Here is an 18,308-nt window from a genome sequence, read left to right on the forward strand (position 1 = left end):
AATAGTCCCCCCATTTTAGGGGACCAACAGTATTATTACAAATTCACTTGTGTATTAAAGCAGTCAAAAGCAGTGGTGTAAAGTACTTAAGTAGTACTTTAAGAGTATTTTTACTTACAGTGCCTTGCGAAAGTATTTGGCCCCCTTGAACTTTGCGACCTTTTGCCACATTTCAGGCTTCAAACATAAAGATATAAAACTGTATTTTTTTGTGAAGAATCAACAACAAGTGGGACACAATCATGAAGTGGAACGACATTTATTGGATATTTCAAACTTTTTTAACAAATCAAAAACTGAAAAATTGGGCGTGCAAAATTATTCAGCCCCCTTAAGTTAATACTTTGTAGCGCCACCTTTTGCTGCGATGACAGCTGTAAGTCGCTTGGGGTATGCCTCTCAGTTTTATATCTTTATGTTTGAAGCCTGAAATGTGGCAAAAGGTCGCAAAGTTCAAGGGGGGCGAATACTTTCGCCAGGCACTGTAAGTTGTTTATTTGGTATCTGCACTTTACTATTTATATTTTTGACAACTTTTGCTTGTACCCAAAAGTATTCGTTACGTTTTGAATGCTTAGCAGGACAGGAAATTTGTCAAATTCATGCCCTTTTCAAGAGAACATCCCTGCTCATCCCTACTGCTTCTGATCTGGCGGACTCACAAATGCGTCATTTGTAAATGATGTCTGAGTGTTGGAGTGTGACCCTGGCTATCCGTAAATAAAAAAACAAGAAAATGGTGCTGTCTGGAATGCTTAATATAAGGAATTTGAAATTATTTATACTTTTACTTTTGATAATTAAGTATATTTAAAACAAAATATTTTTAGACTTTTACTCAAGTAGTATTTTACTGGGTGACTTTCACTTTGATTTGAGTCATTTTCTAGTAAGGGAATACCCCCCCTGTATTGGACAAAAATGAATGGGAAACCATTGGCATAGTACAAACCATGTACAGAATGGCCAATACCACCCAAATCGGCGTTGATTCATGCAAAATGTATTTCAAATGCCATATGGCAATTGCCAGTTGTAACACTTCAAAAATCCAACAGGTGGCGTGTGCGCTCCACCGTGGTTTTTCATATTGAAAATGGACTCCAAGTCAACATCCAAAAGCCAAATTTTGAAAAAATGGATTTTTTGTCAAAAACTTAAAAAGTGGTTTCTGGACCGTTTTTCAAAATTCTTTCGCTTTTTTTGTCAATTACACATGTGTAAGAACTGTATGAATATACTTTTGTCCAATTTTATTATCATATTTTTTATATTTTTTTACTTGCACATTATTGCATGTGTTTTCTCCATTTGCAATATGATTTCATAGTAAGTCAGAAGTCAAAAGTCAATAATTGCAAAATTTCATAAAAAACTTCACACACCCCTAAAAAAGTGCTTTCTGGACCGTTTTTCGAAATTCTTTCGAATTTTGTGTCAATTACACACGTATAAGAACTGTATCAACATACTTTAGTCATATTCTATTATCATAATTATTTTTTTTTTTACTTGTGCATTAGGCATATGTTTTCTCCATTTGGAACATGATTTCATAAGAAGTCAAAAGTCAAAAATTGCAAAATTTCATAAAAAACTTCACACACCCCTAAAAAAGTGCTTTCTGGACCGTTTTTCGAAATTCTTTGGAATTTTGTGTCAATTACACACCTATAAGAACTGTATCAACATACTTTAGTCATATTTTCTTATCATAATTTTTTGTTTGTTTTACTTGTGCATAAGGCATATGTTTTGTGGGGGCCAAATGTCATAAGAAATTTGACATGCTCAAAAATCCTGCAGAAATGCAAAATTGACTGGCCTGATGAACTCGGGATGGCCGGGCAGTGATTGTTGTTCCTTTCAATCACTCGTGGTGTTGATTTCATCATGTCCATTTGGTGATGTTTCTCACTCTTGCAAAGTCACTGTGCATTTGCAATATGGTTAACTGGGCATTCACCATCACCAATTTGTCATGCTATAAAAATCATGCAGGAATGCCAAATTGACTGGCCCGATGAACTCGGGATGGCTGGGCAGTGATACTGGTACCTCTCCATCGCTCGTTAGGGTTGATTTCAGAATGTCGCTTTTGGTGATGGTACCTCACCGCTTAAACAAATTGCAAATGGACAAGAGTCACCTGCAATTCACCGTCCATCAGTCAATTTGATATCATTCTGACACCAAACTGATACAAACTGACACCAAACCCACTTTTCCCAACTCGTTTAGGAGCCAAGTATCACATACTTCAGAGCTGGCCCAAAATTCACAACGCCTTCGGTTCAAACCATAAAAAAACATAAAACACATAGTTACTTTCCTGTGTTTGAATTGTCCTTCTAAACCTAACGGTTCCGCCGCTGTCACCCAAAATCAAATGACGTTCTGGTGCAGGCTTCATATTGGGCCTACTTTTCTCATGGTCGCTGCGCTTAGACCGAGCGAGCTACGGTCAAGCGGGATATCTCGTTGAACTCGGCACAGCCTTGGGATTATGTTTATGCCATTGCCTGCTCTCTGTGTCTTTAAACACCGCGCTTTGTCACTCCATCCTTGCTGTGTGTGTGTGTGAGAGCTTTTCTTTGACATCTGTTGGGAGAAATGACTGATTTTACAGTTCAGGAGGGTTGCCTAATCACATATGAAGTTTTGAAAAGATCTGACCTTTTTAACCCTTGGATACAGCCACTATGACACCATTTAAGGCACTTCCTGTTGGCACAGGAAGCTATAAATAAACTCATATCCTCATTGGGGTATGCCTTTACAGTATCCTGAGTTTTAAGTCTTTACGTTAAGAACTGAGTTATTTACGGAGGGTTTAGTGAGTGTGTGTTATTTCAGAAAATCATAGACATAGAAAATCACAGAAATCTCGCAGAGCTCCGCAGCACACTTTAAAAATATTCGTATGAACACCCTGCAACTGGATCTGTAACTGTTGAAAAAAAACACCTATATTTGAACATCACAAATCTGTCATCGTACGATTTCTCTTAAATGACGATAGATAAATGGCTGATTTTTTTTTTATTGACACCGGAGGCTCCTTGACTTTGACGTGAAGTGAAAAAATAATTTCTCTATTTTCATTTTGGACCTTTAATCCCAGAAATATGGCCATAACTCAAAAACCGTTGAGGCCTAGACGCCATCTTGTTCGGGGCCAACTGTCCATTATGCCAAACCTATGCTCACCAAGTTACGGCTTCGAAATATTTTCAGTTTTCGAGATATGACCCGTCGTGATTCGTGATGTTTTGTCAAATTGCAATATGATTGCTTATGCCCTCTTGTGGGATTTTCCGGCATAGCGGAAAAATGTCCAAAATTTGATTATTTTATAAAACGAAAACCGAATGGCCGAATCAAGGTAGCCTTAAGTGGCCTGATGGACTGGTACCGAAGACAGGTTTACAAAGTTAATGTGATGACTTCCCGTTAGGTCTGGCCCTGCCGCTCGGCCCGACGCCGTCCCCAAATTTTAAAAATGTTTTCGGACGTCTAGTAAGGGACGGTACATTTGCAATATGGACTTTCTCACTAACCATACGGGAAATGTCGAAATGTTCCCTTAAGGTATGTAAGGTATCTTTACTTTTACTCAAGTACAGTGGCTTGCGAAAGTATTTTCCTATTTTGTAGCCTTACATCCTGGAATTAAAATATATTTTTGGGGGGTTTGTATCATTTGATTTACACAACATGCCTACCACTTTGAAGATGCAAAATATTTTTTATTGTGAAACAAACAAGAAATAAGACAAAAAACAGAACATGAGCGTGCATAACTATTCACCCCCTCCCCCCAAGTCAATACTTCGTAGAGCCACCTTTTGCAGTAATTACAGCAATCTTTAAGTCATATCACAGATTCTCAATTGGATTGAGCTCTGGGCTTTGATTAGGTCATTTGAAGACAATTAAATGCTTCCCCTTAAACCACTCAAGTGTTGCTTTAGCAGTATGCTTAGGGTCATTGTCCTGCTGGAAAGTGAATCTCCGTCCCAGTCTCAAATCTCTGGAAGACAAACAGGTTTCCCTCAAGAATTTCCTGTATTTATCTCCATCCATCATTCCTTCAAATCTGACCAGTTTCCCACTCCCTGCCGATGAAAAACATCCCCCCAAAGCATGATGCTGCCACCACCATGCTTCACTGTGGGGATGGTGTTCTTTGGGTTATTTAAATTATTTACATTTATTTTTAATTTATTTAACGAGGCAAGTCAGTTAACCTCTTGAAACTCCCCATCCCGGATCCGGGATTGTGACTAAGCCTCAGGCTCATTAGCATAACGCAACGTTAACGATTTCTGAAAATCGCAAATAAAATTAAAATAATGCGTTTGCTCTCAAGCTTAGCCTTTTCTTAACAACACTGTCATCTCAGATTTTCAAAATATGCTTTTGAACCATAGAAATTGACTAATTTGTGTAAGAGTATGCAAAGCTAGCATAGCATTTTGTGTAGCATGTAGCACGCAACATTTTCACAAAAGCCAGATAACCAAATAAATAAAATCATTTACCTTTGAAGAGCTTCTGATGTTTTCAATGAGGAGACTCCCAGCCACATACCAAATGCGCAGTGTTTCCTGAAAGCATCTGTGTGTAGGAGAAATCGAATCCGTTTTCTACATTGCGCCTGGCTACCGAAACGAACCGAAAATGCAGTCACCTACAACGTGAAACTTTTTCCGGATTAACTACATAATATCGACTTTCGAAACATGGCAAACGTTGTTTGGAATCAATCCTCAAGGTGTTTTTTCACATATCTCTTCATTGACATGCAGTTCGTGGAAGCTTGCTTCTCTCTCTGTGCCCCATGGAAAAATACTGGCAGGTGACTTTTGCGCACCAATTTCGGCGCAGGACACCGGGCGGACACGTGGTAAATTAATTGGATGGTCTCTTATGGTCAATCTTCCAACGATCTGCCTACAAATACGTCACAATGCTGCAGACACCTTGGGAAACGACAGAAAGGGCAGACTCATTCCTCTTGCGTTCACAGCCATATAAGGAGATCATGAAAGACAGAGCCTCAAAAATCCTTGTCATTTCCTGGATGCCAAGTCATCTTGGTTTTGCCTGAAGCTCACGTTAAAGGGCACGCTCAGAGAAGATATTTGTATTTCTGGGCACGTCAGAGTGTTTTCTTTCGAACAGTAGCAATTATATGCATAGTCGAGCATCTTTTTGTGACAAAATATCTTGTTTAAAACGGGAACGTTTTTCTTCCAAAAATGAAATAGCGCCACCATAAGTGTAAGAGGTTAAGAACAAATTCTTATTGACAGTGACGGCCGAGGAACAGTGGGTTAACTGCCTTGTTCAGGGGCAGAACAACATATTTTTACCTTGTCAGCTCGACGATTCAATATAGCAACCTTTCGGATACTGGCCCAACTCTCTAACCACTAGGCTACCTGTCGCCCCGGGGTGATGAGAGGATTTGGGTTTGCGCCAGACATAGCATTTTCCTTGATGTCCAAAAAGCTCAATTTTAGTCTCATCTGACCAGAGTACCTTCTTCCATAGGTTTGGGGAGTCTCCCACATGCCTTTTGGCGAACACCAACGTGTTTGCTTATTTTTTCTTCAAGCAATGGCTTTTTTTTGGCCACTCGTCCGTAAAGCCCAGCTCTGTGGAGTGTACGGCTTAAAGTGGTTCTATGGACAGATACTCCTATCTCCGCTGTAGAGCTTTGCAGCTCCTTCAGGGTTATCTTTGGTCTCTTTGTTGCCTCTCTGATTAATGCCCTCCTTGTCTGGTCCGTGAGTTTTAGTGGGCGGCCCTCTCTTGGCAGGTTTGTTGTGGTGCCATATTCTTTCAATTTTTTTTAGAATGGTGGTCTTTGAAATGTTCAAAGTTTTGGATATTTTTTATAACCGAACCCTGATCTGTACTTCTCCACAACTTTGTCCCTGACCTGTTTGGAGAGCTCCTTGGTCTTTATGGGGCTTGTTGGTGCTGCTTGCTTAGCGGTGTTGCAGACTCTGGGGCCTTTCAGAACATGTGTATATATACTGAGATCATGTGACTGATAATGTGACACTTAGATTCCACACAGGTGGACTTTATTTAACTAATTATGTGACTTCTGAAGGTGATTGGTTGCACCAGATCTTATTTAGGGGCTTCATAGCAAAAGGGGTGAATACATACGCAGGCACCTCTTTTCCGATTATTTTTTTAGAATTCTTTAAACAAGTAATTTTTTTCATTTCACTTCACCAATTTGGCCTATTTTGTGTATGTCCATTTCATGAAATCCTCATAAAAATCCATTTCAATTACAAGCAATGCATCAAAATAGGTAAAACGCCAAGGGGGATGAATACTTTTGCAAGGCACTGTAGGATGCCCTACTATATATTTATGGACTAAGTGTGTGTGTGAGAGAAAGAGAGGGAGAGAAATGTGTGTATGATTGTGTATGCATGACTGTGTGTGTGCATGACATTTGTATGGGTGTTTATTCGCAAACAGTACGTGTGTGATCGGAGAGCAAATATCGACTTTGATGGTAGAAAACCCTTTACATTCTACTGAACACATTATAGCCACAAGACTCTCTAAAGATGTTTGGATGTGTTTGGATGAAGCATCACTGTTGATCCTTGTCTTCAGCATCTGCTCTAATATACTTGAAAGACTCGATTGCAGTAAGTTGTCTCAAATTGATCAAAGACAGTAAGCAATAGAGAGACAGTCAGACAATGTAAAGGCAGGCGTCACATATCTCCACATATTGGAGAGCTTTTTACCGACTGGGCTATTGAAGTTTATTTTATTATCGCTGAAATATTGATGCCCCCAAAAAGAGTCGATTTTCTCTCAGTGTGCATTTATTTGACTTGGGGACTATTCCAAATGAAAAGAAAGAGGGGGCTATGTTTTGCATTATTCCCCTGTTTTACGACAAATACCTAATGAAAGCCCCCGCGAGGGCGATCGAGTCCTGTATTTAATTAAGCCTTTATAAAATATTAACGCGGGAGACAGGGGCGTTTTCTCCCTCAATTCCCGTCTGTTTTGCGAGATGGGTCCTACAGGCTATGGAGCCCGAGTCCTGCATTCTAATTTCATATTGGAAGGGAGTAGCAGTTCATATGTGCAGTAAAGCCACAGGATGCAAAGGGGGCTGCTAGAATGTCTTTTAATCACTAGAAGAAGTCACGGCAGATTTATAAGGGCTCTTTAAGTTCATTTGTCGGCCCCAACCGTGTTCATGTTCATACCGCAACTTTAACAACCTTTAGAAATGACTTCTAATTTGAGGGGCCCCTATTCTGTGAAGGGCACACCATGTGGGGATTGTGTAAATCACCAATAGCACTGCAGTGTCTTTTGTCATGGTACTGTTGATGACAACCCTAGAGGGAGGCGAGGGCTTCTCCTCTTTCCTCTCTCACCGGCTGTGAAATAGGAACTTTGCTTCTTGATGACTAGAGAGAAAATCTGACATAAAAGAAAGAGCAAAGCCTTGACAGTTCTGTAAAGGGCATCCTATAAAGTGCTGCAAATGTATATAATAAACATGTTGTGATTGGCAGGTTCAAGGCTGTTTTTTTATATGACATTTTGACAATGGTGTAAAGTACTTCAGTAAAAATACTTGAAAGTACTACTTAAGTTGTTCTTTTGGGTATCTGTACTTTATTTTACTATTTATATTCTTGCCAACTTCTACTTCACTACATTGCTAAATAAAATAATGTACTTTTAGATTTTCCCTGACACCCAAAAGTATTTGTTACATTTTGAATGCTTTGCGGGACAGGAAAATTGCCTTATTCATGCACTTATCAAGAGAACATCCCTGGTCATCCCTACTACCTCTGCTCTGGCAGACTCACTAAACACATGCTTTGTTTGTTAATTATGTCTGACTGTTGGAGCGTGCCCCTGGCTTTCTGCACAAAAAACAACAAGAAAATGATTCTCTGGTTTGCTTATATAAGGAATTTGAAATTATTTGTACTTTTATTTTTATTTTTGATACTTAACGTGTTCACGGTACAGGTTCCCCGCTCAACTCAAAAGGTGGCACACAGAATGCAAAAATATTCTTAGAAATATTTAACCTCCACACATTAACAAGTCCAATAGCTCAAATGAAAGATAAACACCTTGTTCATCTACCCAGCGAGTCAGATTTCTAAAATGTTTTACGGCGAAAACATAGCACATATTTATGTCAAACCACCACAAAGACACAGACGATATACAGCCATTTTGTCGAACAAAAGATGCAATCACAAACGCAGGATTAAAAGAAAAATAATTCACTAACCTTTTGAAAATCTTCATCAGATGACAGTATTAGGACATGTTACACAGTACATTTCTGTTTTTTTCAATAATATGCAATTTATATCCATAAATCTCAGTTTACATTGACGCCATGTTCAGAAAATCCTCAAAAATGTCCGGAGAAATTATAGATAGCTCCGCCAGATAACAGAAATACACATCATAAACTTTGACTAAATATACATGTTCTACATATAGTTAGAAAGATACACTGCTTCTTAATGCAACCGCTTTGTCACATTTATTTTTAACTTTAAAGAAATCGCTCACTATGCAATAATCTAAGGCGGTGCTCAGACGTAAGCAATATTTCTCCGCTATGTTGGAGTCAACAGAAATACAAAATTACAACATAAATATTCCCTTACCTTTGATGGTGAATGTAGTGGAAGGAGTCATACTTACCCAATACATCGTTTTGTTTCAAGTCGTGTATCTTTGTATTAGCATATGCTACCACTTTCAGCTGAAATGCATCCAAAATGACTTCTGGTCCCAAACAGTTGCGCATCAAAACTTCAAAATTACATATTATATGTCAACTAAACTGGTCAAACTAAGTGCAGAATCAAGCTTTAGGATGTTATAAACGTACAAAACAATTGGCGATTCAACCAGACAAAAGCTATTGTTCTCAGACTATCTGGAACAGAGGAATGACTGTGTATAATTCGCGCCCTAACGCGCCCGCATGTATTTTCTCGCGACACCCACTCTTTTGCCTCCCAAAGGGTCAAAGCTCGCGGGATTTGCACAGTTAAACGCTCAACTGAATGAGGACATCTAGTGGAAGACATAGAAAGACTTTCCAGAGCCATAGCTGGTTGGGAAGGGTGGGGGCGATGACGTCAAAGTTGGCCCAACTTTCATGTTTCCAAAACTAGTTTGGGAGATTGGCTGCCCTATGAGTTCTGCTATACTTACAGACATAATTCAAACGGTTTTAGAAGCTTTAGAGTGTTTTCTATCCAATAATTATTATTATATGCATATATTAGCAATTTTGGACAGATCTTTTTCAGTTTACTATGGGCACGCTATTCATCCAAAGGGGGCAGTATTGTCCCGAGCCTTAACAGGTTTTAAGTATATTTTAGCAATTACATTTACTTTTGATACTTAAGTATATTTAAAACCAAATACTTTCAGACTTTTACTCAAGTACTATTTTACTGGGTGACTTTCTTTTTTACATGAGTAATCATCTAATAAGGTATCTTTACTTTTACTCAAGTATGACAACTGGGTACTTTTCATCCACTGCATTTCGAACATATGTTATTTTGGAGTATGGAATTCTATACATACATGTTTGTTTATTGGCTGTATCTTTGAATTGAAAGTGAAGAATAATTCTACATCTTATCTGATGGTGTGAAATCTGAGTACTGCATTCAAAGTAGTGTCAACTGGTCAGTCATTGAAATCAATGCATTTTATAAATATTTTTTAATTAACGACGTATACCTTCTAAAAGAATGAACTCTCAGCTTGACTTTAATTGCCTTAAATTGACAGATCCATACGGATTCGGACGAGGGCGAGGGGAACATCAAGTACACCATCTCCGGGGAAGGAGCGGGCACTATCTTCATCATCGACGAGCTGACAGGCGACATCCACGCCACCGAGCGATTGGACCGCGAGGAGCAGAGCTACTACACCCTCAGAGCTCAGGCCCGGGACCGACTCACCAACCACCTTCTGGAATCCGAGTCAGAGTTCGTCATCAAGGTCCAGGATATCAACGACAGTGAACCCAAGTTCCTGGAAGGGCCATATATTGGGAGTGTGGCGGAGCTTTCACAAATGGGTAAGAGGATAACCAGGGAGGAGTGTCTGTATGTGGGTCTTGACACAAACCTGTTCGCCTGGCATCTACTACCATACCCCTTTCAAAGGCACTTACATCTTTCGTCTTGCAGATTCACCCTCTGAATAGCAGACATACACAATCCATGTCTTTAACCTGTCTCCTCCCCTTCATCTTCACTGATTTGAAGTGGATTTAACAAGTTACATCAATAAGGGATCGTAGCTTTCACCTTGTCGGTCTATGTCATGGAAAGAGCAGGTGTTCTTAATGTTTTATATATTCAGTGTACATTTGAAGAGATGTGTATATGGTGCGATTTTTACCCAGGTCAGATTTGGACAATGCTACCCAACCCAGTCCCAAGATAATGATCACCAGAGGGTTTGATAGTTTGTGAGGAAGTGGGAGACGTTGTTTATGCCTGTGTGTGATTGTTTTCGATGTACAGCAGAACATTGTTTTGCGTGTATGTGTGAGAGGGAGTCTTCTTGTGAGAAGGGGATACTAGGATAAATGTAATGGATCTCACCCTCCTTTGCCTCTGATTGGAATTCATTCCTGCTACCGCAGCACGTTTTGGCCCTTTTCTGTCGGCGATGCTTATTGAAACAGGAGAAAGAGTAGAGAGAGAACAGAAGAGAGAGAGGGAGAGAAAAAAATATAGAGTGAGAGGGGGGGGGTAGTTAATGTTCAAACCCTCCCTCCCCCTCCTCCTTGTTACCCCACTATTCAGTCAAATTACACATTAAGTGAGTGTGCACTTCATGTTTTATACATTGAGTAAAGTGTCAAGGCTAATGAGAACTGCAGTGCTTGGTCAAGCATTTCCCTGTGTTTTGTTTTCTGGTCATATTTCCTCTTCCTGTAGAACAACAGCTAATGGCGTTGATCTGGCACCACTGTGATAAGGTCAAAGGTTGAGAGGCTGAGGGTTTGGGTGACAGACTGACAATTACTGAAGCAGACCTCAACCCAAACACAGCCTTTTGGAGGCCCTCATCGAAATGTTGTTGCACTTTTACAGCTAATTTCCTTCTTATGCCATGTTAATATGATATCTCAGTGAGAGTGACTAACAAAATCAATGGGGCCCCCTGGAGGTCAGGGCCCCAGGGCACGTGCCCTTCGTGCCCGGTCGGTAAATTGACCATGATTACTACAAGTTTACATAGCTGGCTAGGGTAACTTACCAATCTAATAAATGTGAGCTAACAATAACTAATTGAGTGACTGTCAGTGACTGACATAACATGAGAAAACTGCTGATGCACAATCACATTTTGAAATTGCACCTTGTGTATTCTACTATTCTAACTCTCAACCGTGAGTTGAGACCCCGACTGAGTTCCTAAAAACAAAACCGTCCGGCGGCCCTAATCGACCGCTTATACCTGGGGCCGGCCCTGCGCAGGGCACTTAGGGCCACTGCGTAGGCCTACTTGATGGTGTTCATACTAGAATTTATGTAGGCTAAAGTATACATAAATATCTTCACCTACGGTACTGTATGACTTAGTAATAGTAGTAGCAGTCCTCGAATGGATCAACTTGCATTGTTTATGGAAAATGTGAACTATATGAAAAATTGTGAAATAATGTTGAAGTCAATTTTATTCATTAGAATGGAAGTGTCAATAAAAAAATGCTTTCTAGACATGGCTGATTTGTGGCTTATTACCATTCAGATTAAATTTGAATATGTTTACTTCAAACTTCAGATGGCTTCTAGGAAGTCATTCTGTACATGTCCCATACATTAAACTGCCACCATATCACCAAGCATTAACATTTGACTGATTGATTTGCAAAAATCATAATTTATTTCTGGTGTCGTTGTACTGTAACCACTCTACCCAGAGACCGTAACTTCTCTATCAGAGACAGTAACCACTCTCTACCCAGAGACCGTAACTTCTTTATCAGAGACGGAAACCACTCTCTACCCAGAGACAGTAACTTCTCTATCAGAGACGGTAACCACTCTCTACCCAGAGACAGTAACTTCTCTATCAGAGACGGTAACCACTCTCTACCCAGAGACCGTAACTTCTCTATCAGAGACGGTAACCACTCTCTACCCAGAGACCGTAACTTCTCTATCAGAGACGGTAACCACTCTCTACCCAGAGACCAACTTCTCTATCAGAGACGGGAACCACTCTCTACCCAGAGACAGTAACTTCTCTATCAGAGACGGGAACCACTCTCTACCCAGAGACCGTAACTTCTCTATCAGAGACAGTAACCACTCTCTACCCAGAGACCGTAACTTCTCTATCAGAGACGGGAACCACTCTCTACCCAGAGACAGTAACTTCTCTATCAGAGACGGGAACCACTCTCTATCAGAGACGGTAACCACTCTCTATCAGAGACGGTAACCACTCTCTATCAGAGACGGTAACCACTCTCTATCAGAGATGGTAACCACTCTCTACCCAGAGACAGTAACCACTCTACCCAGAGACCGTAAGTCTCTATCAGAGGCGGTATCCAGACAGCACAATTTTGTTGTTTTTAGAATTTACGGATAGCCATGGTGACACTCCAACACTCAGACATAATTTACAAATGAAGAATGTATGTTTAGTGAGTCCGCCAGATCAAAGACAGTATGGATTGCCAGGATTGTTCTCTTCATAAGAATGTGAATTGGACCAATTATTTCTTGCTAAGCATTGAAATGTAACAAGTACATTTCGGGATCAGGGAAAATGTACCAAGTAAAAAGTACATTATTTTCTTTCGGAATGTAGTGAAGTACAAGTAAAGTAGTAGTATTTAAAAGTATTTTTTACTTAAGTACTTTTCACCACTGCTAGAATTCACCTTTTTTTCATGCACACGGGACACACCTTCAGGCAGTAGCATGCACATGGGATACATCTTCAGGCAGTAGCAAGCAGTAGCATGCACATGGGATACATCTTCAGGCAGTAGCAAGCAGTAGCATGCACATGGGACCCATCTTCAGCCAGTAACATGCACACGGGACCCCTCTTCAGGCAGTATTATGCACACGGGACACATCTTCAGGCAGTAGCATGCACACGGGATACATCTTCAGGCAGTAGCATGCACACGGGACACATCTTCAGGCAGTAGCATGCACACGGGACACATCTTCAGGCACTAGCATGCACATGGGATACATCTTCAGGCAGTAGCATGCATACGGGACCCATCTTCAGGCAGTAGCATGCACACGGGACACATCTTCACACAGTTACATGCCCATGGGACACTTCTTCACCCAGTAGCTTGCACATGCTCGCTGTGCTGTTTTATGGCCTTGGTGGAAAGATGTTGTGTAATAAGAAGAAGAAGAAAAAGAAGAAGAAAGTAACGCGGCATATTCATTTTCACTTAATGCTGCTGTCATGTTCTTCCTAACATGGCCCTACCATAGCTCATGGCCCTTACAAGAGAGAGCCCGGGAACCAACATTTTTTGTTTACATCTCATTCAAGTCTGCTTGTTGTTTCAGATCGGTTAACGGCAAGGAGGAGAGGAGAATTAACTAGGCCTGTCAGGCCGAAGATTAATTCAGAGGGATCATTCGCCGTTGTCCTGCGAAAACATGGTCTGGCTAATGAAATCTGAGTCTTAAATCAAATTTGCGTTGCGACGGCGATTGAATTTTGCACTGAGCCGTGTGAATGTCTCCCTGTTTTCAGACCATTGGTTGAACAGGGAGAGAGTCAGGCTGCTTCACCTCTGTATTAAGGGTCCTGTGAGGATAGTGGAACGTGTTCTATGTGGTTAGGTGTTGCAGGAAATGTAGTACAGCTTATACTTTCAAACTCATCTTACTCAGACCTTACCAGAGATATACTTGATGTTTCAGTTCCACCAGTATTCTACCTAATGTAGATCCATGCTAAGGGATCAAAACGTTGATCAAATTGATGAATATTGTCAGAACAATAGTGGTAGAGTTAGCATTAGCATATTTTTGTGAGTGCTACTCTCTTTGCCCACCTGCGGTATGTTCATGGGTTCTGTAGTGTCTTCCTATGTAATGTTGCTGCCCTATTATGCACACATGTATCTGCTACTAGGCAAAAGCAGCAGCTAGCAGAGCAAATTGTGGCTAGCTGCGGGGTCGGCCAGTTCGTTCAATGATAATGCGAGGAGCCAGTGCTAATGGTAGCCTGAGAGAGCCCTCCACACAATGAAGGCTTCTATCTATGCCTTTTTGATTAATGTCTGTTCAATTTAAAAACAACAGGACATCATCTCTCTTTATGTGTCTTTTTTATTTTCTAAATAAAATGGCCCTGGCATTATGGTAAGTTATGCGGCCGTGTTAAAAGCTAATGTTACAGTGGTCAGCCGTCCATTTAAAGTCCAAAAGCCATAGTTACTTTTTGCATAGCTCTAATTTGGCTGTGACAAAAACAGTGTTATATGTCAAGATGGACATTTCTGTAAGAGGAGATTTTATTCACACAGTCCACATAGAAGTTGGCAAAGGTAAACAAACTACCATAGGTCTACTAGCTCGGTGTTGAGGAGGTGGTTTAAGCATGAGGGTGCGGAGGTAGATAAGTGCTCACAGCGTGGCTGCTAGGCATTGCTTATGTGACTGAAAGGAGTATGGTTTATCTTTCCAAGTGCTCAAGATGGAAAAACACACTTTGCTGAAAAAGATAATGTATTGTATTTGATGTGCACATACTGTACTGGTGCGTGCAGGGTAGTGTGTATATCTCTGTTTGTACATGTTTATGGAGCAAGGTTGTATACAGCAGTGACTCGACCAGTGTGAAAACAGTTCTGAAAAAAACGGCACTTGAAAAATCATAATGGCACTTTGCGTCGCCTATGGCTTTGCAGTACATCACACAATTTACTTGCTGGAGATATGTGTTTGCGACATGGATTTTTCAACTTTTTAACAAATACTAGTCTTTTAGTTTTTTTGCTGACAATTTGAAAATAACATATTGAGAAGGGCTTGAATTGGATCCAACTCTGCCTTTTGTTAGCTCTATAGAAAGAGAAGCCATTAATATTTGAATGGGATCCATCTCCTCGCTCTTTCATACCATGGCATCCAAAGTAGAGGTTTAAATATTTAGCTTTAGTTTATACACCATGCCTAAAGTTTCAAAAACGTACGCTACATGAAAAAGTGATGTCAAACTTGTTCTGTACATTTTCTCAATGATCCACAGCACTATTGGGAATTGTATTTCTTACATTTTGTTTGTCAGGAACAAACAATGATGCCAAATATTTCTGGACTTTAAACAAAATTGCAGTTTGTGACTTTAAAGGCCCAATGCAGCTATTTTTATATCAATATCAAATACTTTCTTGGTAACAATGTACCTTACTGTAATAAATAGTTTTCTAGCAAAAAAAATATTTATCAAGCGAGAATTTTGCCAGGACTGGCTGAGTGGGAAGCGGAAAACAGGAAATGAGCTGTTATTGGCAGAAAGCTTTGGTACTCTCTTTGTTATTGGTCTATTAACCAAAAAACATTATTTATTATTTGAAAATTGCTCAAATTGTTGTAATATGTGGGTATGCTTTTAAGACACAGTGCATTCAGAAATTATTCAGAATCCTTGATTTCTTTTCCAAATGTTGTTTAAGTTACAGCCTTTTTCTAAAATGTATGAAATTGTTTTTTTCCCTCCTCAATCTACACACAATACCCCATAATGACATAGCAAAAACATTTTTTTTTACATTTTTGCAAATGTACTAAATATAAACTTATCACATTTACATAGTTTTCAGACCTTTTACTTAGCACTTTCTTGAAGCACCTTTGGCAGCGATTACAGCCTCAAGTCTACACCTGTATCTGGGAAATTCCTATTCTTCTCTGCAGATCCTCTCAAGCTCTGTCAGGTTGGATAACGAGCATCGCTGCACAGCTATTTTCAGGTCTCTCAAGAGATGTTCGATCAGGTTCAAGTCCGGGCTCTGGCTGGGCCGCTCAAGGACATTCAGAGACTTGTCCAGAAGCCACTCCTGTGTCGTTTTGGCTGAGTGCTTAGGTTCATTTTCCCGCTGAAAGGTGAATCGTTCCCACAGTCTCAGGTCCTGAGCGCTCTGGAGGAGGTTTTCATCAATGATCTCTATGTACTTTGCTCCGTTCATCTTTCCATCAAACCTTTTTCCCCAGTCCCTACCACAGAAAAACATCCCCATGATGATGCTGCCACCACCATGCTTCACCGTAGGGATGGTGCCAGGTTTCCTCCAGACGTGATGCTTGGCGTTCAGGCCAAAGAGTTCCATCTTGGTTTCATCAGGCCAGAGAATCTTGTTTCTCATGGTCTGAGAGTCCTTTAGGTGACTTTTGTCAAATTCCAAGCAGGCTGTCTTGTGCCTTTTACTGAGGAGTGGCTTCCAAATCAAATTAAATTAAATCAAATTGTTTTTGTCACATGCGCCGAATACAACAGCTTTTAAGCTGTTAAGAAGCCTTTTGGTCCTAGACTTGGCGGTCCGGTACAGCTTGCCGTGCAGTAGCAGAGAGAACAGCCTATGACTTGGGTAGCTGGAGTCTTTGACAATTTTTAGGGCATGCCTCTGACACCACCTGGTATAGAGGTCCTGGTTGGCAGGAAGCTTGGCCCCAGTGATGTGCTGGGCCGTATGCACTACCCTCTGTAGTGCCCTGAGGTCGAAGGCCGAGCAGTTGCCATACCAAGCAGTGATGCAACCAGTCAGGATGCCATCTGGCCATTCTTCCATAAAGGCCTGATTGGTGGAGTGCTGCAGAGATGGTTTTCCTTCTGGAAGTTTCTCCCATCTCCACAGAGGAACTCCGGAGCTCTGTCAGCATGACCATCGGTTTCTTGGTCATCTCCTTGACCAAGGCCCTTCTCCCCCATTGCTCAGTTTGGCCGGGCGGCCAGCTCTAGGAAGAGTCTTGGTAGTTCCAAACTTCTGCATTTAAGAATGATGGAGGGAGGCCGCTGTGTTCTTGGGGACCTTCAATGCTACTGATATTTTTTGGTACCCTTCCCTAGATCTGGGCTGACACAATTCTGTCTCGGATCTCTACGGACTTTTCCTTCATCCTCATGACTTGGTTTTTGCTCTGACATGTAAACGCTGTAAACTCTCTGACCTTATATATACGGGTGTGTGCCTTTCCAAATCATGTCAAATCAATTGAATTTATCACAGGTGGACTCCAATTAAGATGTAGAAACATCTCAAGGATGATCAATTGAAACAGCATGCACCTGAATTTTGAGTGTCATAGCAAAGGGTCTGAATACTTATGTAAATAAGGTATTTCTGTTTTTTCTCTTTAATAAATTTGCTAAAAGAATCTTCACCTGTTTTTGCTTTGTCATTATGGGCTGTTGTGTGTAGATTGATGAGGGGATAAAAACAATTTAATGCATTTTGGAATAAGGCTGTAACGTAACAAAATGCAGGAAAAGTCGAGGGGTCTGAATACTTTTGGAATGTATTTGCACACGAGTCACACTCACGGTGAGCGCAAAGTGGTCCTTTGTAGCTCAGTTGGAAGAGCATGGCGTAGGTTCATTCCCATGTCGACCCATACTTAAAAATACATGCGCGCATGACTGTAAATTGCTTTGGGGGAAAAAGCATCTGCTAAATGGCATTTATTATTATTATTATATTATTTATTTATATTAATGGTCAACACAGTCTCATACTGGAGCATCAGTGGGTGAACACTGCGTGAACGTTTTCGCTGCTTTAATCCTGTGTTTGATGTGGTTCCCTTCAAAGGGGACCCTGGCCAGGAAAGAGAAGCTAGGACATGAGATTAGTTTCACATCCTTCACAGCCCTACCTGATGCTACCTGTGTTGATTGGCAGGGCACAGCACAGGGTTTAGGGTAGAGCACAGAACCCATATTGGAGACTAAAATAAACACATGGCCTATATAACCTTTCTATGCTGTGGAGAGCTGTAGATTGCGGAGGTTACCGTCATGACAGCGACAGCCTATCCAGGCTAAGTGCAGGTGAGATGGGAAATGAGAGAGATCACAGTGAAGAGGAATGGGATGGGCCGACCGCATGCTTCGATCAATATGGCCCACGTCCAAGTCTATTTGTTTGCCTAGGAACATCCAGTGTTACAGACTCAACCCCTACGTCGTAACTCATTGATTTTGACGTGTCTGAAGTCACCCAGCAT

At 40.8% G+C, this 18,308-nt stretch overlaps 1 protein-coding gene across 4 annotated transcripts in view; it reads left to right on the forward strand.

Annotated features, from left to right (window-relative positions):
- LOC135541381 (cadherin-22-like) overlaps positions 1–18,308 on the forward strand; it is a 276,477-nt gene that overhangs the window by 126,252 nt on the left and 131,917 nt on the right. For all 4 annotated transcript variants that reach the window (XM_064967581.1, XM_064967580.1, XM_064967583.1 and 1 more), the window contains one exon: positions 9,856–10,150. In XM_064967581.1, the coding sequence (XP_064823653.1) occupies positions 9,856–10,150 (295 nt within the window). The remainder of the gene's footprint in view (positions 1–9,855; positions 10,151–18,308) is intronic.

The sequence above is a fragment of the Oncorhynchus masou genome, chromosome 6 (genome assembly GCF_036934945.1).
Source record: "Oncorhynchus masou masou isolate Uvic2021 chromosome 6, UVic_Omas_1.1, whole genome shotgun sequence".
In the NCBI taxonomy this organism is placed as follows: Eukaryota; Metazoa; Chordata; class Actinopteri; order Salmoniformes; family Salmonidae; genus Oncorhynchus; species Oncorhynchus masou.